The 24,850-nt window shown below is 31.7% G+C and overlaps 2 protein-coding genes across 5 annotated transcripts in view; both read left to right on the forward strand.

The window, feature by feature from the left end:
• Positions 1-24,850, forward strand: part of LOC107437837 (rifampicin phosphotransferase) — a gene marked incomplete in the record, with an annotated part of 597,639 nt that overhangs the window by 253,553 nt on the left and 319,236 nt on the right.
• LOC122270504 (rifampicin phosphotransferase) overlaps positions 1-24,850 on the forward strand; it is a 112,129-nt gene that overhangs the window by 17,745 nt on the left and 69,534 nt on the right. For all 4 annotated transcript variants that reach the window (XM_071180694.1, XM_071180693.1, XM_071180695.1 and 1 more), the window contains exons 9-18: positions 1,320-1,444; positions 3,686-3,827; positions 5,791-5,852; positions 7,168-7,280; positions 10,893-10,993; positions 12,177-12,215; positions 12,324-12,451; positions 17,912-17,982; positions 20,291-20,355; positions 22,082-22,229. In XM_071180694.1, the coding sequence (XP_071036795.1) occupies positions 1,320-1,444; positions 3,686-3,827; positions 5,791-5,852; positions 7,168-7,280; positions 10,893-10,993; positions 12,177-12,215; positions 12,324-12,451; positions 17,912-17,982; positions 20,291-20,355; positions 22,082-22,229 (994 nt within the window). The remainder of the gene's footprint in view (positions 1-1,319; positions 1,445-3,685; positions 3,828-5,790; positions 5,853-7,167; positions 7,281-10,892; positions 10,994-12,176; positions 12,216-12,323; positions 12,452-17,911; positions 17,983-20,290; positions 20,356-22,081; positions 22,230-24,850) is intronic.

Raw genomic sequence — 24,850 nt, forward strand, 5'->3', positions numbered from 1 at the left:
AAAAAAAACATGTTTTTCAGCTCTTTTCAAAATGTGTCGGGTAGCCCCGCCAAGTTACAAAAATTATGTTTTTTAACTGTTTTTTCAGGTGTAAATGAAAATGACCAATGTATTGACATAGGTAAACCTCGTTTAACATTTTTATCACAAAATTATTTTATTTATTACATATTTATATACTTTTAGTGAATTCTATCATTTAATAACAATCATTTAATAACAACAATATTTCTTGTTAAAAATGCATGTAACATTCAAATTCGAAGCAATAAAATAATAATCTTTGCAACCGTACATTTATCGACGAAATAAAATTGGTCGTTGATACCCGACATTCATGTGAGCGGGGCTACCCGAAATCCAATTTTCTTGTAAATTTGTAATTACTCGAACAATTTTTCACATATAGACTTCCTTCTTTGTGCAAATTAAATTTAAGACTACATACTTTAATGCTGTATGTATAGAAAAAATTATTTTTTTAGTATTAAAATGAAGTTTAATCGAAACGTTCAACCAATTTGTCTTAATTTCATGACTACTGTATTCAACATATTTTCAAAACTATTGTTTACCATGTTAGCAGCTGCATAAATACTTGAAACTTTGAAAATAATCTTTTTTTAATATAACAATTAATGTCCGATGGCCTATTGACTTGAAAAAATATTCTATACATATGAAATTGACAGTGGGAGGGGGTACCCGCTGGGTGGGGCTACCCGACTCTCCTCTACATTACTTCATGTCTCATAAAAATATTTTCGTCTCGTTTATTGCGATGTGAAAGACCGACATAGTAAAAATAACTGCTTTTAACCACTGCCTTTAACTAACAAGAAATTGCTTTTTTTTCCTTTGGAAAATTATTTTAATTGATATCTGCAAATTATAACTGTAAGAATTCAAAATATTTCATGGCAAATTCTTTAAGCAAAAATTTTTCTCGTGATCCCATGTGACTGTCACCTCTAAGGCTAAATCTCAAAATCCGTTAACATGCACTTTAACTAGATAATCTGCAAATTTACTGATTTGTACTGTTAAAGTGTGAAATCAAAGATTTTTCTCGATTTACTAAGGTTATGAGCTCATTAACAGTTTTCGTATCTTTCGAACTGAAAAGTTGCTCACAGCCATTTCATCAACTAATTTGTAAATATTAACATTAATGAAATAATAAATCGGAGAAAAAAAATTAAATACCGTGAAAGGTTTCTGCAATTTAATTTTTACAGCCACGTGTGCTTATTTTATGGTTGATGATATTGTAATGCTTTTCTTTTACTAAGAAGAAGTTTTTTTTTCTTTCATTTCAGCATACCCGCTGGTTTCCTCATCAATCCCTACGCAGATATGAATCCTGTTAAATATGTTGATATCGACGTAAAGCCATTCAGCACTGTTACTTCAACGCGGAATTTTGAAGCTAAGTTTACTGCAGGTTGATTTTATTTATTTATTTAATTTTTTTTTAGGGTTCTAGTCTTCTAGTTTGCCATTTCAGTACCGCGAGTTACAACGCTGGACCAGTATGATTTTATAATTTTTAACCGTCGTTAAACAGCAGACCCAGACCCAATTTTGGGTTTTTTCCTCCATTGGTATGACAGCTCTTTGTGGGCCAGGGGGTTCCCTAGAATGTTCTTCTATTCTGCTCCTTTCTTTGTGTTTGTTCTCCAGTTAGTAATTCTTAAGACTTTCATATCCTCTTCCATACAGTTAAGCTATCTAATCTTAGATCTACCTCTAACTCTAGTTCCCATTGGTTTGTAATTAAAGATCATAAATGTCAAGGAAGAAGTGTCAATTTGACAGATGTGAATCGCACGTTTTCGATATATTTTGATGTATTTGTTGATATCAGCTTGAATAGCTTATATAGTTCAAAATAATGTCGTTGTTTCCATAAACCATTCACATTTTTAGCACCAACATTTTTTCTCAAAACTTGGTTTACGACTACAAAACTGTTCCTGTCATTTTGAACCTAATCCAAAGGACAAGGGAACTCCTGGCTCAAGTATGGGGAACAATTTGCCTTCATGGAAAACTTTTTGATGGAACTGTCCCTCATTTGCGCTATAAGGAGAGTAAAACCTCGAAAACCACCCTCGGTTAGCCTGACGCCGAGGGGACTCTAACCCAGGATCTACCATTGAGGATATTTTGTGTCAGCACTGCGGTCAGTGCGAGCCAACTGCAGAATTCGAATCGACTAGTCATCACTGAGATTCGAAAATCGGTCAAACAATTTAGAGAAAAGTGACTAAAAACCTTGTTATTACTAATTTTGACATTATTCATCAACCGTAAGAGTAATTCACTCTTTGAAAATATTTATCCACCTTTTCGAAACATTTCTTATAGAATGAGTAGTTGCAAGACTTCTGAAAAACGTTTTAGTTTTCTTTATATGACTTTATCATATATTCTGTGGCCATGACAGCCTGGTTGTTAATGCGTTGTCTCACGTGAGAAAGGGAGTCAGCTGGCCGAAGACTCTCCTTGTAGTAAATGGTGCATATTAAATTTGTCAAGTCACAAAGTCCTCTATGTTTCCATAACAAATTATACCCCTGGGGGTACTGGATTAGAGATTGGTCGTTCTCCAGTTTAGGTCAAAATTACGATCTGTGTATGAATGGGTCCTTTCTATAAACGGGTATGACAGAAGACGAATTCTTAGCCATAGATGGCACCACTGGAAATCTCACCCTTTGTCTTTGTGGCCAACGACAGCAACAACATCATTTATTCATAGATTCTTTTCCTCGGATTCGATTCTTCTTTTGAGAATTTCTGACAAATAACACTGAGAAATTTTTTTCTTCTCTGTTGATTGAAATTTTTGAACGCATCTTAGATATTTTCGCAAACCGAATTCAAATCTGAAATCGGTTTTTCTCTAAAAGCTACAGCGTTTTATGTTATTCAATTATATATTCCCAACTTGGAGTCTTTAAAATTCAAACAAGAGAATGCTAAGAGTCCCCACTTCTCTGCTGCTCACGTCGTGGTGCTAGGAAAAATCAATAATATATTTCTGTTTATAAAGTGATAGGTTAAGAAGGTATCTTTTTTGTTTTAATTGTTATTTTCATCAGGGCAGATTAATGTTTTGTATGCATATAAACTTCTACGTTCTTTATAAGTTTGTACATTCCGACAAAAACTAAACTATATATATCATTTAATAAAAAAATATGCAGCTCTCCGAACAAAACTGATTTTAGATTTGAAGTCCACAGACCCGAATAAAATGAGATTAAGTGCTTGTATGAATGCAATAAAAAAATGTGCCCCAGTATTATTAAAGCAATTAAATTTCATTAAATTAACATTGAGTTTAAATTATTTTGAGCTCCAAGATATTTAAATAATTCTAAAATATATATAAATAACTGAAAGGTATATTGCAGGCTAAATCGAATCTTCACGTTTAACTCTCAAAAAAGAAACAAAAGTGTCCACTCTTTCAAAGAAGTGCCGTTTTTGCACTTAATTATGTGCACAGACATACACCGTTCGTAACGCTATGTCGGTTTCAAATAGTTTTACCTTAATTGTAATTTTATTTAATATTTAATTATTTGAAATTGCCAACAGATGCTGTTTAAAATAAAAATAGTTCTTTTCCATTGCAAATGAAATTGTTTCAATTTCCATTTTCAATCTTTCATAGGTATGTCATGTAATTTACATGGCACAATGTCCAACGAGCCTATAGTTTTATATAGTGGTCAAGGATGGAGCGGGTTCTTAGAGCTGTTCTTTGTACAATTCACTTTTCAAAATAAAACTGGTTATGGATTGTTTTTATCAGGGTAAGTACATTTTATACAATACTTTCATTTATGATAAAACCTGTGTAAGTTGACCACTTTAAGGTCAAATATTTGATGGTCCACTTAGATAATAATCAATAGTAATATTATTGATTTTGCTTTTTTTTTAGTTTTGATCATCAATCTCTTTATATTGATCACCTTAGACGGTTAATCAATATACAGTGCTGGTTACTTTAACGGGTTTCATTGTTGTTAGACAGATGATTAACCTACGGATGAGGTCAAATTAACAGGTTTCATTTATTTAAAATTGTCGTTGAACTGCCGACCCAGTTTATGACTACTAATGTTCAACTCCGTAGCTTCGTAATTTTGAACCCAATCCAGAAGACAAGGGAACTCCTGGATTAAGTAATGGGAGGAAATTTGCCTTCGCGGAGGACTTCTTTGATGGAACTAAACCGCATTTGCGTTATATGAAGAGGAAAAGCACGAAAACTTTCCACATTCAGCTGATAGCTAGGGGACTTTGACCCATAATTCGTCTATCCCTGAGAATATTTTAAATCAGCATTGTGGTTGGTGCGAACCGAGTGCGAAATTCGTATCGACCAGCCATTGCTGGGATTCGAACTCGGTGCACATGTGAGAGTGCAATTAATTTTTACCTCTTTTCAAAATTTTGGACATTTTGTGACCTATTTTAGATTTGACAGAAATAGTTTTCATCGAGAATTTGTTTTATAAATGTTCAGAACAACAATATTTTAAATTTAAAAAAAATAGCTCGTTAGCGCTCTTTACGGATAATAAAACAAATTAGCTACTTTCTTAAGATTAAATCGAACACTTCTTATATTTGCTGCTATTTATGACCATTATTAATTATTTTATTAAAAAAACCGTTCTATTGGGATCCAATGATTTTCATTTGTAAGGTTTTTTTTAGCGAAAACGGAACAATAGCTGTTATAAACTTCTTTCAATTGAGAGAATACACAAATCTAAAACAGTAAAAGATACATTTTAAAGTAAAAATGAAATTAAAAAAATCATTTAGCTTAATGACCCAGTTGATGAATTATTACTCATAATGACCTCGTAAATGAGTATTTATTAAATAAAGTCGTCACATTCATAGACACGTTTAATTGGTAATTAAAATATACTGTTAATTGCTCATCAGTCTTACTTTACATTTTTAATCCTAGACGAAACCCTTTTTGCTGTTAAATTTTTTCTCTTCTTAATGTTTAAATCAGTGATTTGAGGCTTGGTTGCTGTTGGTACTGCAACCTCTCCTTTTTAATAAAAATTTGGATTATTTTTATTAATTGTATGATATTTCCATTTAAAGGATAACAATATGCAGTTTGAGGGTTAAAAATACGTGTTTAAAAATAAGTTAAATAATAATTGTTATTCATATTTGGCAATATTTTTTTTTTGTTTAAATACTACTGTTAAATGCAATTAAGTAGAGAAATGATACATTTTTAAACACTGTATTTAAAGTGAAGCGACATACGCTTTAGCTATTTGTTGTTTAATCCTTTTGCACTATACATTAAGATGCACAAGTATATTAAGAGGCTGTTTGAAATACAAACACTAAATCATTTGAAACGCACAATACTTTTTTTTTGAATAATTTTGAAAATTCATAAAATAAAGTGGTTATTAATTATTCAGGTTTAAAAAGTTTTGATTTTAAATTGGTGGCTAATGATTTTTCCTCACAAATGACATCGTTGTGCAAAAGGTTAAAGAATGGTGGTCGTTTAAAATTGGCGAGCGTTTAAAAGCAAATAGTTTTATATATATCGAGAGGTTTTGAAATATTTAGGAAATTAGTGTTTCCAGACAGGACACACTGGCTAAATGAGCTATTAAATGATTGTAAGTAATTCAGAAAAGTTATTAGGCATCAAAGAGTTATTTCATTAAATTTTAGATTATTTCTGAAAACTGATTTGAAACTTTTTAATTTTTAAAACAGGGAGGTGTATAATGAGCCCCCGACACCAAGGGTTCCTATGCGTCAAACGGTGTGCCCTAAAGGTAAGGCAATTTTGACAATTCTAAAATCTTTTTTAATAATATCTTTGAAATTATCGACAATAATTATTCGAAACTAAGGAAATTAAGGACAGTTTGTATTACTCAAATTCTAAAATGGAATTGTACTACATTAAAATTGGTATTCTAATATCCCTAGTGAAATGTTCTTATAAAAGTCTCCGACTACTACGGAATATCCGTAGTTTCAAAACATATTTTGTCCTGGTGGAAACGAAAGTAATGTATTATTGTTTTAATTAATTTGAATTAAACGAATTTAGTTTTATAAAGCTTTACTAATGCATAATTTCAAATCAAAATATTATTACTAATAATGTTAATGTATGAGTTTGGCTCACCAAAAAAAAAAAAAAAATTAAATTATCAAGTTAGCAGTTATTTTCTTTTCGAAAAAAGCATACCATGGAAGACGAAAGATTTAATGTTAAATAGACCAATCTGTCCTCTTTAACTTCGAGACAGTCGAGTCATATATGCATTCTCAGGGGGTTGATAATCAGGGTTAACAGAGATAAAAGTGGTAGCCAAACTGTTTTTATCGCAGTTTATTTGTGGGCGGGATAACAATAGTTTGCTTTATTTAATTCACCACTACTTAGCTCGACTTAAAAATTGTATAGTTATATTTTTAACACACGGGAATTGGATGTGTGAAGCAAAAAAAGTCTGTCAAATTGGCTATGCCCAAACTTAAGCTACACTTTTTTATTTTTTACTATCCGGATTCTGATTCCGTAAGAATATATTTATAACTCGCGAGTCTCGAAAAGGTTAATTCTTAGCGAAACAAATTTCTTGTAGCATTTGAACAAGAACATGATCTTACCTGATTCGGGTGGGGTTTTTTGAAATCTGAAATTGGTTTTAATTTGAAAGCTACAGTTTTTTTTCCATTCAAAATGGCATCATTTGTTTATTTTTTAGCTGAATGAGTAAATTTATTAAGAACGCACAATTTTATATACATACATGCAAGCTTGTCTATTCCTTTAAAAATAAACCTTTGAACAAAAAGCATATCACATTATAAACTGTCCCGTCTTGAAATGAAATATACACTCACCTTCTTCCTAACACCACGCCTTACGCAGAAGAGATGTGGGGACACTTTGCATTCCCTCGAGTAAAACTAATTGCATATTTTAAATCAGAGACTCGAAAATATCTAAAATACGTTCCAAAGATATGCAAGGAGAAAACAGAAAAAAAGTATTTCCCTGCGTTATTATTTACTTTTCAGGTGCAATTTTTAAAGGATTAATGCAACTTAATTTAACACTTATTTTTGCTTTAGAAGTGCCTGTGACAGTCAAGTTCACTGATGAGATCTCTCAATTTGGTAGTATATCTGGCGGGAAAGGATCATCCTTGGGAAAACTCACAAAAATGAGTCTTAAAGATAAGTCGGTAATTATGAGAATTTTTTTTCCTTGCATTTATAACTGTATATATCATAGCTAACAGTCCAGAAATCTTAAGTTCCATTAATTAATAAGCTAAGCTTAGTGTTCTCTTTAACAAAACTATCCCGAATGTCAGAAAACCCTGCAAAATCTGCTTCAAAACTCTAAATACCACTCAGACTAAAGCGATTTACTCTACATTTCATTAATCCATACCTTTCATATGCATGCTTCATAAGCATGCTGCAACATCTCATTACTCCTAGATAAGCTCAAAAAGTATCAGAATAAAATTCTCCAAAGAATAACACGAGAAAGATGATTTTATTTTACAACCATAGTTGAACAGCAGACCCAATTTAGGGTTTACGACTACCAATGTTCAACTCCCTAAACTAGTGATGTTGAACCCAATCCAAAAGACACGGGAAATCCTGGATCAGGTCATAATTTTCCTTCGTTGAGCACTTTTTGATGGAACTAACCCGCATTTTGGTTACATGAAGAGCAAAAACTCGAAAACCTCCCACATTTAGCTGACGGCTGGGGGACTCTGACCCATGATTCGTCTAATACTGAGGACGTTTTAAGTCAGCACTGTGGTCGATGCGTGCCTAGTGCAGAATTCATAGCGACCAGCCTTCACTGGGATTCGAACCCGGTTCACCTCATTGGAAGGGGAATGCTCTATCCTCTAAGCCACCATGACTCGAGCAAGATGATTTATCAGAAATAAGAATATCATCATTCTCAACAATGATTATTTAAATTATCATGCTACAAAGCTTTGCAACTGTTTCTCATGACTGTTAGGTTAAGCTTAGCCTATCTAAAGCCAACGCTGTCTACGCTTATTTTGAAAATGGCCCAAAACGTCAATGTGGTAGTACGCTCATTCTCAAGACTTGCTGAACGTGAATGAGATGAAACAAAAGTGATTTGAATTGAGTATTGAGCATAGTGAAGTTCTAGGAGCTCTCTGCTTTTGCTTATAGCTCTGTATTTCAAGAGGTAAGACTAAATTTAGCCTATCAAGATTTATATGAGCTCTGAGGCTCTTCTTCAAATTCAACATCAGTCAATATCTATTTTTTCATAGGTAAGGCTTAAGATTGGGGCACGTGAGTCCCCGTCAAACGANCTTGTTCAAATGTATTCTTAATATGAAAAGTAAACAATCTCTCTTTTTTACCGTGGTAATTAATCTTTTCTGAAAATTAAAATTACATCAATATTGTTTTATAATGAAATATTCTACAACAATCATGTTTACTAATTAATTACAATTATATGTTTTTTTCTATGTAATTCTATACACTGATAATGTTTTTAAAACACAATATTTTACTGTCACATTTAAAGAAAGTCATATTGTATAAAATTGAGTAGTTTAAAAAATTAAGTAATATTAAAAGTCCAGTAAATTATTGTTCCCAAAAATTTGATTGAACTTATATTTTTAAAATATTAATCTTATTAACTATGTTTTATCTTAGTTAATTTTAAAAATAGTATGGTGTATGTATACTGTTTCAAAAAAAAAAATGACGCGATCTTTTTTTCTTTGATGGACTACGAGGCCTGAATTGCTTAAAACTTTTTGAATGTATAAAATCAGATAAAAAATTTTTTAAATTCCTTTTTAGCGCATGCTCAGCATAAAAGAACTACTTGAAATACTCATATCTTGCGCAGTTTTTCTGCAATTTTTTTTTAAATTTTAAATCAATGCATTTGTAATTAATTTTAAATTGCAACGAAAAGTTTGTTTAATTCCATTGAATATTTTTAAAGTTATAGCAAAAAACCATAAAACAAAAAATTAGCTTTTTTTTCATAAAAAAAAACCCATCATATCTCCAGTAATATTTACGCTAGGTTTACGAAATGTTATGCAGTTACTAAAAACGACAACTTAAGTAATTGGTACAAGTTCCAAGCTTATTGCTTGATTTTCTGGCATAGGGTGTTAAAAAACTTGTTATTTTTCATTACTTATTATAGGTTTCTGAAATCTCTGAGAGCTATAAATTTTACTTTTATTTAATTTAAAATTATATCCATTCTTCTCTTTTTCTCGAAATTTTCATTTTGGACGCGAGTACTAACACTTGATTTCATGTCAAAAAGTACAAAAACTGAAACATTTTAATAAAACACTGATTTGATGCTGTTGAAAGTTAATATTTGTATCGAAACGTTTAAAATTATAAACGGTTCAAAAGAAATTTAAACATTTAGTAATTTTAACAGTTATGTGATAGAAAGTTATATTTATAAATTTTTAACAAATAAAATTAAATCTTAACAAAATGTGCTGAAAAGAGTAACGAGAATTTTAAAAACAAAATCTTTTTTTTAATCGATTTTTAGGAAGAAACAAAACTAAAATGATTCAGATAGATGTATAGGACTTGTTAAACGAAGTGATAGTGTAATGAACCATCAAGTAATTAACAAAAAATTGCTGTTTTATGCTCTACACCCGTTTTCTTTTCTGATACAAGACCAAGCTGTCTTGTTCTTCAATTCCCCATGAAAATAATAGAGGTACTTTTCATGTTTCAGGATTTTTTTTCTCCAAATTTTGAATTATGAAAAAATCTTTCCATCTTGATTATTAAAAATACTATATTGATAACACGTGGTGGTATAATCTTTAGGGGTTGCTAAAGAGATGTTTCATTCGCCAAATGCTTGGCGATGGACATTTGTTAAAATTCAAGAGTCCCCACTTCAAGGATCTATTCATAACAATACATTTCCCCCTATGACACATTGATGGATCATATCTATTGTTATGACCCTCGACCCCACCTTCAGGTTGGAAAATCCTAGGATAGACAGAGCACAGCCCGTTTCTCATGACTGTTAGGTTAAGCTTAGCCTATCTAAAGACAACGCTGTCTACGCTTATTTTGAAAATGGCCCAAAACGTCAATGTGGTAGTACGCTCATTCTCAAGACTTGCTGAACTTGAATGAGATGAAACAAAAGTGATTTGAATTGAGTATTGAGCATAGTAAAGTTCTAGGAGCTCTCTGCTTTTGCTTATAGCTCTGTATTTCAATAGGTAAGACTAAATTTAGCCTATCAAGATTTATATGAGCTCTGAGGCTCTTCTTCAAATTCAACATCAGTCAATATCTATTTTTTCATAGGTAAGGCTTAAGATTGGGGCACGTGAGTCCCCGTCAAACGACAAGACGCTTCCAACCGAAATCACGAATTTAACATCCAGGAGTATTGAGTATTGTAAAGTGCTACGAGCTTTCCCTATAACTCTGTATTTCAATAGGTAAGGCTTAACTTAGCCAAACAAGATTTGTATGAGCTCTGAGGCTCTTCTTCAAATTCAACATGCTTCCACCGAGTCCAACCAAGTGGTTTGAAATATAGATCACTTGAGTTGCCAAAAGTTGCCAACGAAAAATGAAAGATAAAATATGCGAAACTAAACTAGAGAAATTACAGTAGTCGAAAGAGAGAAAAAAGAGGAAAAACAAAACAGATATAAAATACGAAAATCACTGCGGACCATTTGTCGAAAAAGTTACTTCGGTATGTTTTGTGCATTATAATTATTTTGCTAATATTATTTCATTTTATTTCGCAGTTCATTGTTCCCAAGGGGATTATTGTTACAACATCTGCTTTTGAAGAATTTTTAAATTCTGACATACTGAATGTTATAAAAAAATTGGAAAATGTCGTATAGTAAGTAAAGAATTATATTTACTTCCTAGCAAACTGTGACGACTTGGCACAATAAATAATTTTAAAAATATCTGACTATCACTTTAAATTTTTTTCTAAACATTGAACATCACATCATACTTCACTGTACCACGATAAAAGTTTGCGCAGTAAATTACTTATATAGGCAGCATGATTTTAAACTGGTGATTTGCATATATCTGTATCTGCCAATGCCAAAAGTTGGCGAAATTAAAAATTTTGTGTCAAATAATTAGTCTTAGCAGGCACCTCTTTTTTTTTCACTACCAAAATTTTATGAAATTTAGTTTCAGGAGTTATTTTCACACGCTTGATCGAATTCAATAAAAAAAAACGACGTGTTTCTTTAAAAAAAGTGTTTTTTTTTTGTTGTCAAAATAAACTTATTCCGCTACCATTGCTGTTTACTGTTGTATGATTTAAGAGATTTCATTCATAACACTTTATAGGATGAAAAAATCCGTTTCTTTCTTCTTTTTTTTTCTGTCTATACATATTTTTTTTAAAAACTAACATAAGTGGTTAGTAATCTTTACTTAACACTTAGCGCTGAATTACATGAATAATGACTTCAGAGTTTATTGCATATTTTAATATTATAAAACAGGAAACAGTACTATCACGCTTCAACGTAACAAATATTGATAGTTAAACACTTTGAACTTTGTGTAAAGTATAGTACAAAGTGGTAAGTAGAAAGTGTAAAGAACACTTAAACAATTATATTTTACACTTTGAATTTAGTGTAAAGTTTAGCACAAAGTGTAAAGTGTAATTAGACATCTGTACTTTACAATTTGTACTTAGTGTAAAGTATAGTATGAAGTGCAAAGAATGTTTAAACTATTTAAACACATATACTTTACACTTTTAACTTAGTGTAAAGTACAGTATAAAGTGCAAAGTATATTTAAACACTTATATTTTACACTTCGAACTTAGTGTACAGCTTAGTACAAAGCGTAAAGTATTGTTAAACTGTCATACTTCACACTTTAAAAATTTTTCTAAAAAAAGTACCGAGTTTTCAAAGTATTTTCTTCTTTTTAACGTAGATATTTTCTGACAAACTATTTGAACTATTTCAATGTTTTTAATTCTTTTTAAATCTTTTTATACTGTAAGATGTAAAATAAAAACCATGTCGTTTTTTTAATTGCAGTGGAAATACTGAAGGAGATGTGAAAACTGAATGTGAAGTGTAAGTATATCGATTTTCTTACTAGAAACCGGAACATTTATATTCAATGTTAATAGCGTTATTTATAGATTAGTTTAAAAATTGTTCTTACTGTATTTGATTTTACAGCGTTGCCAAAAATATTTCAAATACAGCATTACCAAATAAGATAAGTACGAGTATCGTGGAAAATTTGAAATCGGTTTTTGGAGACGGATATAAAAACCGCAAGTTCGCAGTGAGATCGTCTGCAACAGGTATTTATGTTAATTTATTTCAGTTATAATCTTCAGCAAATAATTTTCTCGAAATACTATCGGTAAAGTCCGAAATGTTTTAGTAATTTATTATATTCAAAGCTTTAACGAAACTTTAAATAATGAAGAGGAGAGTTTGACGTGTTTTGAAATAATAATATAGAAAAAAGAAGAATTGTAGTTGTTCTTTTTTTTCTGTATTTATCATCATTATTTGAAAATCACCGATTTTTTGTCTTCTTTCTTCAAAATTTTTATAAGAAATTCTTACAAAGCATTTTAAGATAAATTTTTATCTAAAATGAATATACTAATACCTGGAAAATTAGCCGATACTATATAGATTCGATTTGTATAAGCTACACGCATTGTTTGCAATTGTGCAAATCCATAGAAAAGTTTTGGTTTTCTAAAAGTTTTTAAATTATTTTACTTCATACATTCTCGTCTTAGGATTCCTTATTTTTTTGAAAAAAATTACACTATGTTTTTTTAAGTTTCAGTGCCATTTCCCGGAATAAATTTGCCCGATTTATCCTACACTAATATTTCTTTAACCCTTTCAGTACGGCAAAAAATCAGGTCAAGTGTGCCCCATTGCCGGGATCAGTTATTTCTCCTCCAAGCGATGATTAGATAAAATAACTTTTATGCCTAAAAGGTTGAAGGTCTTGGAGACGCATAAACGTTTCCATAACAGCGCACCATCAATAACAATTATTTCACAATCTTCATTGATGGGACCGCATATGTCCCGCCGTAAGCCCAAAGCATCTAATCCCCGGGACAGGGTATGTCCCGGCCAGAATTCTAGAGTCAATAACTCAATTTTATTGAAATTTCACTTAACATTTTGATGATCATTTTAGGCAACGTTTTTTTTAATTATTTTTTTTCTAATGGCAGGCACTGAATTTGAATCTTTGCCTATGAAGATGCCGGTATTGTTACTCATTTAGCGTTACCCAGTGGGCACCTGCGAACCAAAGTCACGGAGGCGAGCAACGTTGCCTACGCCACACCGCCACAAACCCGTTTATAGGGTGGGCCACATTCACACATCACAAACACGCAACAGAGGACAGCACAAAGAGAGAGAGAAACATCGATGCCCAGAGCGGGATTCGAACCCGCAGCCAATGGCTCCGCAGTCAGGTGCGCTAACCGCTCGGCCACCTGGCCGGCTTTTATTAAATTTCCATGTACATTTGCGTTAACATTTTTATTAACATATTTATTTATGAACACTTTTCGAAATTAACAGTTATAAAATAAGAAAGGTAAAAAATTTAAAGTAGTTAGGAACAACAATATCTAAAGTCTGGGTTTCTTGAGGGTGTGGTAGGGCTGGAAACAGTTCTTGCACAGTGCTACGTTGCAAGAGGTACACACTATTCTCAAACGTGCCCCTTTATTCATTTTTGAGCACCATGCACATCTTCTGCGCGTTTTCCCCTCAATTGTGAAATGGTTTCCAACATAGAAAAGTCTCGCTGTTGATGATGATGATGATATAGTTTTGGAGGAAGAGCGCCTTTGCTTATTGACTTCCTTGCTCGCATTTCCAAATGTTCTTTCTTTCCATTTCTGTACTTTCGTTCGTACATTGGGCAATGTAGATAAATAAGCTTTTGGGAAAGATCTTGAAGAAAGAATCCACTTCGGTGGCTTCGTTGCCAATAAAGAAATTTGTTTGACCCTTGATGGCATTAGGGTAACTAGTTGCACCATTGATGGTAACTAGTGGCATTCGTGATGCAAAGTTAGTTGGATGGGACAATGAAAATGATGGTGGATTTTGGTTCTGGAACTCAACTTCATCCTCAAACAAATCATTGTGATTGGGTGAAACGACTTCATTGTCGGTCTCCTCTTCAGTATTTTCAGTTTCAGAAGACCCACTAATATAAGCGAGCTGTCTCAACTTGTTATCAGGGTAAATTCTCTTTTAACTCATTTCGACCTTTCATCAGAGGAAGGAGCTTTCGAATTATTTAGAAATAGTGCTGGCTGAAATCCTAATAAATTGAATCTATTAAAACAAAAATCACTATTAATACACTACCACTCGAAAATATTTATTCGCTGTCCGGAGCAAGTTGTCGCTTGCTTGATTAGACCTGGAATGATTGACGTGAGAAATTTAGGGACTCATCAGAACGATGAGACGGCCTTAAAATCGGTTTGGAGACCAAAGTGGACGTTATTTTCTGTCCTATATATTTTCAGTAACCGGGACATGCGTTGTCCCAGCCGTAATATCAAAAATTTACCAGACTGGGACAGCACATGTCCCGTCCGGTGCGAAAGGGTTAAGGTTAAGTGTCACTGCATTTAGCCGGTACTCTGAGCCCTGATGATTCTCCATTTCTATCCTCAGCATATATTAAAATATAGAGTAAATATAATACTATCAATGAATAAATTAATATCAAATTGGATACTACAAATATTTCGGGCATTCAAATCGACTATGTGATTGTTGACATTCACCGCTGAAAGTCGACATTCTCTTGAGTTCGGTCATACACGGTAACATATATATATATATACAGTCAAACCTCGATATCTCGAACTTGAAGGGAGAGGAGGAAAAATTCGAGATACCGAAANCAGAACGATGAGATGGCCTTAAAATCGGTTTGGAGACCAAAGTGGGCGTTATTTTCTGTCCTATATTTTTTCAGTAACTGGGACATACGTTGTCCCAGCCGTAATATCAAAAATTTACCAGACTGGGACAGCACATGTCCCGCCCGGTGCGAAAGGGTTATGGTTAAGTGTAACTGCATTTAGCCGGTACTCTGAGCCCTGATGATTCTCCATTTATATCCTCAGCATATATTAAAATATAGAGTAAATATAATACTATCAATGAATAAATTAATATCAAATTGGATATTACAAATATTTCGGGCATTCAAATCGACTATGTGATTGTTGACATTCTCGTGAGTTCGGTCATACACGGTAACATATATATATACAGTCAAACCTCGATATCTCGAACTTGAAGGGAGAGAAGAAAAAATTCGAGATACCGAAAATTCGAATTATCGAAAATCGCATATTATCGATGGTAGAATAAAGAAAAATGCTCTTTATGTACCTTATTTACTATTCCATATTTATTCTAAAAACATTTTTTACACTTAAAATGATTCAATTGTTGTCTGCTTTAGAGATGTGTGAGAAAGTTTGTCTATGACAATAACACTTTCTAAGTGGACAATAGCTTTAAATGTCTCCTCTGACATATTCGGCTGCCTCTCAATAAATCTCCTTACAGTGTCCACTGCAGAAAGTGGCTTGTTTGAGAATTGATTATGATTATGAGAATTGGTTTTCTATTCTTAAAAATTATTTTTTTTGAATATTTTTCCCTTTTCAGAAAAAAAAAATCTACACTATTTATCTAAAAAAAAATTCAAGTTATCGAGAGATTAGAAAAAAAAATTCGAGAAATCAAGTTTTTTTTAACATTGAGTGTATAGGAAATTTGAAGGGAATTTTTTTTCCTTCGAGATATCGAAAAATTCGTGAAATCGAGATTCGAGTTAGCGAGGTTCGACTGTATATTGTAACTGGCAAATAATATTGCATGGTAATCATGGACAGTGTTCCAGAAGCTGGAGTAAAATTATCAGTTTCGGCTCTTTTTTGTCTTGATGTTTCTAAACTTTCAGCCCTGTCACTGATAGTAAATCTAAAACGTTACTCTCCCCCCCCAAAAAAAACTATGTATTACCAGTATTTTTTCTTCAGCATATAAAAAGTAAACCATTTGTGGAAAATTAATATGAATTTACCTTTTCAAGACGAACGATTCATATATTTTATAGGGTGGGGATAATTAGGGTGAAAAAAGATAAAACTGGTAGCAAAACTGTTTCTTATAGCAGTTTATTTGTGGGCTGGGTAAGGATAGTTTGCTTTATTTAATTCACCACTACTTAGTTAGAACTAAAAATTGTATAGTTGCAAAAAATAATCTTTCTAATTAGGTATGCCCAAACATAAGCTGCCCCTTTTTATTTTTCACCATCCTGATTCCTTATGAATGCTTTTAATGACTCGCCCTTTCCGAAAGGGTTAAAATGTTCTTTAATCTTCATTTAAGTTTCACTCACCTGATTGCTCAGGGGATAGAGAGTTCGCCTTCCAATCAGGGAACCTGAGTTCGAACCCCAGGGATGGCTAGTCAATACGAATTCCGCACCCGGCTTGCACCCACCACAATGTTTACATAAAATATCCTCAACGGATCATGGATTAGAGTTGGAGGATCACGGTTTTTATAGGCAGTCCGATCAAACTAGTTTTTAGGTTAACCAGTTTACGAAAGAGTCATTTAATACAAAATATATTAAAAATTAGAAAGTGGTAGCAAATATATGTCTAAAAATTTCTTTACTTTATGAATATCATTGGTTTGTCTTATTAACTTGTCAACCACTACAGATTTAATTCTCAAATATGTCTGATAAATTTCTCTCAAGTACTTTTAAAATACAATATGGGTTCACGAGCACAACTGGTTCCATACCTGCCAACTTTTAATCCCTTCTATTATCATTTTTCCCAGTGGTATTAAAATGGAATTAAAATTTCAATTTTAAGCAAACAAATGCGTTGCATTTGAGAAAACTTAAGTTGACAACCAGGATAGTAACTCATATTAATATATGTGCTTAATTTTTGTAAGAATAATGGTGATCGAAATCATTTAAAAATTAAGTTAATAAAAGAAAAAATAGTATATATTTACTACCACTTTAAATGTAAAAATAAAATCTTCGGGAAAATCCGGACGAGTTGGCAGGTATGTGGTTCCCTTTTTAAATAATCTGCGCTGACTACTTTGTTTGCATTAGAGCAAATTTCAATTCAAGTTATATAAAACTTCATTTCATCTAAAGAGTCTTTTATATATAACTTGCTAATCATGTGGCCAATCATTCCATCATAATGTATGTAGTGTCCGCGCTGCGGGCTCCAAATTACTGCTTGTAAATTAGCCAAATTTTAAAAGTATTCGTCACTTTTCGAAAGTCTTCGTTAAATGCAAATCTTAAAATTTGTTTACGTTTAATTTTTTTTCCCTTAGAAAACTATTTTATGGTAGTTTGACTCAGTCCTACATTATTTTGATCCAATTCTAATAAAGCATCCACCGGAAATTGTTGTAATCGAATAAAAAACACTTATTTTTTTTTTAGAAAAATTCAATATGACGTAATTTTGAGGATCGAGTTAAATATATATTTCTTTTTTCAGTGGAAAAAATCATTCGCCATTACTTTAGTCAAAATACAATTTTATTCGTCAAATTTACGATTTTATAGCATTTGGCGAGATGAAAACTGCTTATACAAACTGCTTTCAACCGAAAACTTGAATGTGCTTATTAAGTTTTTTCCTGTGTGTTTACAATCTTTCATTCAAAATTTCTTAATTTAGGAGAAGATACCGATGTGATGTCAGCAGCTGGTCAAATGGACACATTCCTGGGAGTTCAAGGCTTACAAGAGGTAACACAAACTATTTTTGGATACTGCGCGCAAAGTTATAGAGCAATACTTACAAAGTTATAGAGCAATTTTTGTTCCCATTTCTGCCCTTTAAGTAAATTTTTGACTTTTAACAAAAACTTTTGGGTTTTACTTGAAAAATTGAATTTTAATAAATGATTCAATTAAAAAACTAAAATATACTATTTATAAAGTTGCCATATTCTGCACTTTTAATTAGAAAAATATAAATTCAAACAAAAAAGTTGAAAGTTATTCAGTGTCAAATCAATTATTTATCCCTACAATTCTACTTCAAATTCTGTTAACATTTGGTGCACTGTTGTAAACAGTATTCGAAATGTTTTATCTTAATTTTTTTTAATATTAATTACCGATTTCTTTTTAAACCTGGCATATTGGATATTTTATTTTTCGATAAAATTCTTCTGAGGTCTCTATTAGTTGAGGTACTAATGCTTATAACGATTGAGTAAGCATTCATCAAATCATGAAACAAGTTCCTCACCACTTTGAATTTGAAAAGGAATAAAAAAACATAGTTTTAATTATACTTTCTTCGTAGTTCATCAATGTCTTTCATTTTTCAAAAATCAATTATTGTACATATCAAATCATGTTTTATCTTTATTTTCAATTTAAGTCTACAATCAATATTTCTAATGAAATGTAAAAACATCAATTTGTCATACTGAATGTTTTCATTGTTTTATTATTTCACAAGCAAACGGCTTGATTTTTTTTAGGGCTACCACAATGTTTGCCAAATCAATGTATTTCACTTTAATGTATGTAATTTAAAGATGAATGGGAAAGGGGCAGTTTCACGGCCCAGGTGCCCATGTTTATTTAAATAAAGCAAAGCAAAGCAAAGCAAAGCTTCTTCGTGGCCTGTGGCCGGTAGGCTATGACAACTTAGTAGCCACTTTTTTTTCTAACTAATGACTCGATGACCAATACCATATTGTCCTATTATTTTAATAGCTAATTTTTTATCTTTTTTATTACTTGAATTAATATAATTTTTAAAAAATATTAAATCAAGTATAAATCAAGTATTAAATAATTCAATTATAAAACAAATTAGAAATAGTTTGCGGCTATAAAAAAGTTAGTTCGGCAATAAAAATAATATAGATATGTGACAAAATTTAATTAACACTTAACATTTAATAACTGGTCAATAGATCAGTTATTGTATGTTGTATTATATTGTATTGTAAAGTGTTGGTATGTGTTTAATGTTAAACAAGCTGGCTTGAATTCACCGTGTTAAAAATTCGATGTGCAGTTTTAAAAAAATGAGAAAGAGTGACCGGTTGTTTATTTAATTCAAGCTGCCACTTTTATTTGATGACACACCACGTGACGAGTAGTTGTTTTCAAGTTTAGTTCTGATTTATCAAGACAAGCTCGTTCCTTTAAAATTTAAATTATTTTCTACAGAGTAAAGTGTTTATCTACTTTATCGCCTACGTTCATCTACTTTATCGTCTGCCAAACAAATCAATCTTACATTTTGATGTATCATCAATATTTATGTTGTTGTTGTTAATTGTTGATGAAGTCCAAAATGAATTAGGCAAGGGCAGCTATGCGGCTCTAGGTACCCAGATTCCTAATCAGCATAAGCCTAAATTCGCTCTATAATCTCATTTCTTTCGTCCCAAATTAGTTGCTACAGTTAGGTCGAAAGTTATGTCCCAAATTAGTTGCTACATTTAGGACGAAAATTATGTCCCATATTAGTTGCTACATTTCAAGTAAGTGGTATCATAAATAACTTCGGATACATTTTAATAAATTCACACCAGTAAAATTACACTATTAATGAATCCACTATTCATCTAACTAGCTGATAGTTCTGAGCGAATGCTGATGGAAGAGTCAGAGTCCTTATTAAATAGGACTTGGCTTTAAAGCGTTCGAAAGCTGGAGTTTTTTAAATTTTTTAATTGGTACTGATTTAAGGAGATTGATTAAAAGAGAAGAATGAAATGCTAAGCAGATGTTGTTGATTGATAGCATAGCATACTGACATCTCTGAGAAATATTCAAACAAAATCATACAAAAAATCAACATGAATAGTCCGTACAAAAATTATTCCAACTCGGGTTAGAGGGAGTACTACATTTCTTATTTACGAAATTAGTCCATTAAGAAATTTGAAATCTCTTTCATTTCTCACATCTTAGAGTATCTATAAATATCTTCCATGTAGAACTGCTGTTCAGCTTTGATGATAAAAAAGTTTATCAAATTATAATTATTTTTCATTAATTATTTTATTTATTTATATTTATTCAGATTTTCTATGCAGTCAAGAAATGCTGGGCATCGCAGTTTGGACATATAGCTATTGAATATAAAAAGTAAGATTTGCACCTTGTTAGATCAAAAAGTAAGCTTAATTTGTCTTTGAACTTCTTTTTATTCTGGGATTTTTTTTTGTTGATTATAATTAATTTTTAATTATTTAAATAAAATTATGTTTCTCATTCAAGTATTTCAAATATTATAAATTCTTCAATTAATTTTTATGCTTTGCTGTTCATTATTCAACATATTATGTATTTCCCCCCGTAAAAACCTGTAACATTGTAAGTAGGTAATTCTTAATCTTCCCTGTATCGTTCTGATTTTGCCCCTTTGAATGAGATTGGGGAACAAGTTGCTTTTCTGTTAACACGCTACACTAATTTTACATGGCTTGCCCATCTGACCACAACGGTAAATAACTACAAACCAAATTTGCAAATATTTGACAGATTTTGCTAGTTTTTAAAAAGGTTTAGCATGACCCATGATATAAAAAGTGTTGAATTATACAAGTATACAAAGAGCTTAGAAATAGTGATGGATAAAAATCTACTCAATTGTTTTTATTAAACCAAGAATTAAGTGTTTCTAATAATCTTGGCTTCACCGGTAACCTCCGTGGCGCTACGAACAAACTCAGTGCCGCTCACCGGTGACCCCTATGGCATTCAATGTGTTAAGTGAGATTTTTTTAAACCTCAAAGGCTATAGCATCACTGATTTCAAATCAGCAATAGGTTTCGCTCTAAAAACTACAGCTTTCATGCAATATAATAATATATTCCTGAACAGGATTTTTTTTAATTCACTTGTGTGAATACAATGTGTCCTCACTTCTCCACTAGGTGGGACCAAAGACGATAATATGTTTCAGATTACTATGTGATAACTTAAGGTTTTAGGTTTTCTGTCTCAACACGTTCAACTACAAGACGAGTGCACGTGGTTATGTGTTAAGAATGCTAATCGATGAAGATAAAATAAAAGTAGCATTGTCTTATTTAACCATTTCGCGCCGACTGTCACAAATACGTGCCAGCATAAAACCGTATCAATCAGGGTAAAAAGATAAAACTGGTAATCAAAGTAATTCTTTAGCAGTTTATTTGTGGGTGGAGTTATAATAGTTTGATTTATTTAATTCACCATTACTTTGTTCAAAATAAAACTATTTAGTTATACTTTGAACTAGCAATTGATTATATATATGATTAAACTAACAATAATTAAAGTAAAAGCAAAGTAAGTCTGTCAAATTAGCAACGTTTAAGTTAACGTTTTTTATTTAATTACAACTTGATTCTGGTTTAGTACGAATGCTTTTCTGAATCACCCGTCCCCAAGGGGTTAAGCAATCATTTTAGATATTAACTACGTTATTGTCGTGAGTTATTTTCGCCGTCGTCGATGACAACCCTTTAACAAAATTTTTACCTGTGCACCCTTAACCTGCCGGGGTCACTAAGTCCTAAGAGTTCCCATAACAAATCTTTACATCTGAGGGTACTGGATCAGAGACAAATCGGGCTTTGGTTCAGTAGGTCAAAATTACGATCTGCGGATGGATGGATGGTGTGTCAATGTGCCCTCCCCGTTAAACAGGATGTAACGTATGTATGTTGTCTCCGAATCATCCTCAGGGGTGTTTCCCAAACTGTCGCCAATAGCCCATTGTGTAGTTCTAGGACAATGTTAATGCAAGACCGTACAGTATTATACTTTCTATTATTGATTAATCTGATAAGCTCAATTGAAACCAAACTTTGTATATGTACACAGGCAGAATGGTCAAGTTCTGAACTCTCCGATGGCTGTTGTTATACAAGAGATGGTGGCTTGTGAAGTTGCTGGAGTTATCTTTACTTGTGATCCTGTAAATAATAACCCGGATGTCATCACAATAACAGCAAATTATGGATTAGGAGAGGTAAGAAATGCGAATAACATGTTATTTTATTAATTGCGAAATTTTCATCTTCAGAAAAAGTTGAAGTAAAATTATCTTTACTCCTTTGCAAGTTAAGAAAAGACCATTGCTGTATGGGATTCAAGTTATTATCCCTGATATAATATATAGTTCCGTTATAGTAATATATAGTTCCGTTTTATTTCGCTATCACATTATGCAATTATGCTTTCGACACAATATAAAAGGTTTTAAAAGTTCATCACATCAGACTGAAATTTATCTATTATATTAATATATCTATTATAATATGTATTAAAGAATTATTAAAATAAAGTTTATAGCTTCGTAGTCCTGCTGGAATCCTAGATTTAGCTACTTGCCCTAAACAAATCAAATGCTAGATAAAATATTTTTTTTTCTTTTGTTTCCCAGTAGAAGAAAATCGTCAGCAAGCTGCAATATTTATTATTCTTTCATCCGTTTTCTTTTAAATGATGACAGAAGGATGTACATTTGCTGCAATGTTTAGATATTATTTTCATGAATTCTTCTTAACAAAACAATATGTTTCATTTTCCTCATTTTACTCGATTTAAGAGAGCAAGCAAAAAGGCAACAAATGCAACGTCGTCGTTTCACGAGTTGGCGCTGTTGATATTCGTTCCAGCTGGGAGCTGGAGAATAGATACAAAAAAATTATTCTACCCGATGTGCAACTAACAGATGGGACTCACTTTTTTTTTGTTTCTGTTTTTATAACGCTTGTAATACCGCTATCTTCGATGTTTGGATAGTTTTTAAGGATTCTTGTATCACTCTAATTACACATCACGAATTCGTTCTTGTGCTTGAAGAACTACGAAATAGTATTTTGAGCCAGACAGCCCCGAATTCATAACATTCATTCTACAAAATAAAAGCTCCTTTTAACATTCCACAGGACATCATGAAACTACTGTTATTTATGAGAGAAGCTCGGATATTTTCCTGTCACGCATATATAGTAATGATGGAATTTCCATGACATGTTTAAAACGTGTTGTAAAAATTTAAAACATGTGTGCTAATACGTATTGCTTATACTCGTGTCTTTTCTTTATATTTGTAATATTGTCACGATTTTAACCGAAAAAATAACAAATAGAATATTTTCAATGTCTAGAAACCCTTATATAATGTATTTTTAACAATATTCACCAGTTATAAAATAAACCAGTTCATAATTCTAATGACCAATAAGTGAGGATAGCTTAAAATAAGAGAACATTAGACACCTTACCTACATAGACGTTGTGAGTTAAAAAACAACAAGCCAATAAGTAAGTTCAATTTTTTTTAAACAGTAGACTGTAATTCACTGCCTGTTTGTTTTAAAAGAGAACTAATTTCGCCAAAATCACCCCCTTAATTTGGTCTTACCACATTCTCTATTCACCCTTTTCGGGACGGGCGAGTCATAAATGTATTCGTAAGGAATCAGTAGCAGGATGGTAAAAAATAAAAAGCGGTAGCTTCAGTTTGGGCATAGCTAATCTGCCAGATTTATTTTTGCTTTTACTTCAAGTCTAACACATCCAATCCATATTTGATAAAAGTGCAACTATACAATTTTTAATTTGAACTAAATAGTAGTGAATTAAATAAAGCAAACTATCGTTATCCAGCCCACAAATAAACTGCTAAAGAACTACTTAGGTTACTAGTTTTATCTTTTTACCCTGATAGATACGGTTCCATGTTGGCACGTATTTGCGACAGTCGGCGTGAAAGGGTTAAGTATTACTACTAAAACAATTATTAACAGACCTGCCAACTTTTACGCATTTGGCGTAAAATTTTATTTCTATATTTAAAGTGGTAGTAAAATGTTTGCTTTCTGTACATTCCTTGCATTTATAAACTTAATTTATAATCTTTTTTGACCACCACTAATTTTAAAAAAATTAAGCATATATAATAATATGTATTACTTTCTTTGCACTCCGTTTAAGCTTCTTCAAAATGTAGCGTATGTTACTGCCTAAAATTGTAATTTAAATTCCATTTTACTACCACTTGGGAAAAGCATCCTCGAAGGGATAAAAAGTTGGCAGGTATGTATTAAAGATGGCATGTTAATTCAGTTTTATTTTAAAAAACTACATTGTAGAAAAAAAAACATAACTATTCTGTAGCGATCACTTTTTATTGAAATTCATTAAGTTTTGAAGTGATAATTTTCTTTTATGTTATCTTATATATTACGAGACTGTAGATCTTTGGTAACTCAATTATTATAATTGTCATAAAATTTAAAAAATATCTACTATCTTCAAAAGCTAGAATAATAATATTTTATAGTAAATTTTGGTTTTTATAATACCCAATAATATATTTCCTTACCTAATTTTTGTATTAATCGATTTTAATTGTTCTGAGATAATTATGACTGAAATTTGCATTTCTAAGTACGAGGATGACACGGGAGTCTAAAAATGTTAAAAATGGTGACTAATAAACATCTCAAATTTATTAAGAGAGATTAAACTTGGTAATTTTTTCGGACAAATTTCTTTCATTTTACAATTAAAGGTAAATGTAAATTTCATTTCCCTTTAAGCATGTATTGCTATGGTGATAGTTATAACTTTAAAATTTAA

The sequence above is a fragment of the Parasteatoda tepidariorum genome, chromosome 5 (genome assembly GCF_043381705.1).
Source record: "Parasteatoda tepidariorum isolate YZ-2023 chromosome 5, CAS_Ptep_4.0, whole genome shotgun sequence".
Classification (NCBI taxonomy): Eukaryota; Metazoa; Arthropoda; class Arachnida; order Araneae; family Theridiidae; genus Parasteatoda; species Parasteatoda tepidariorum.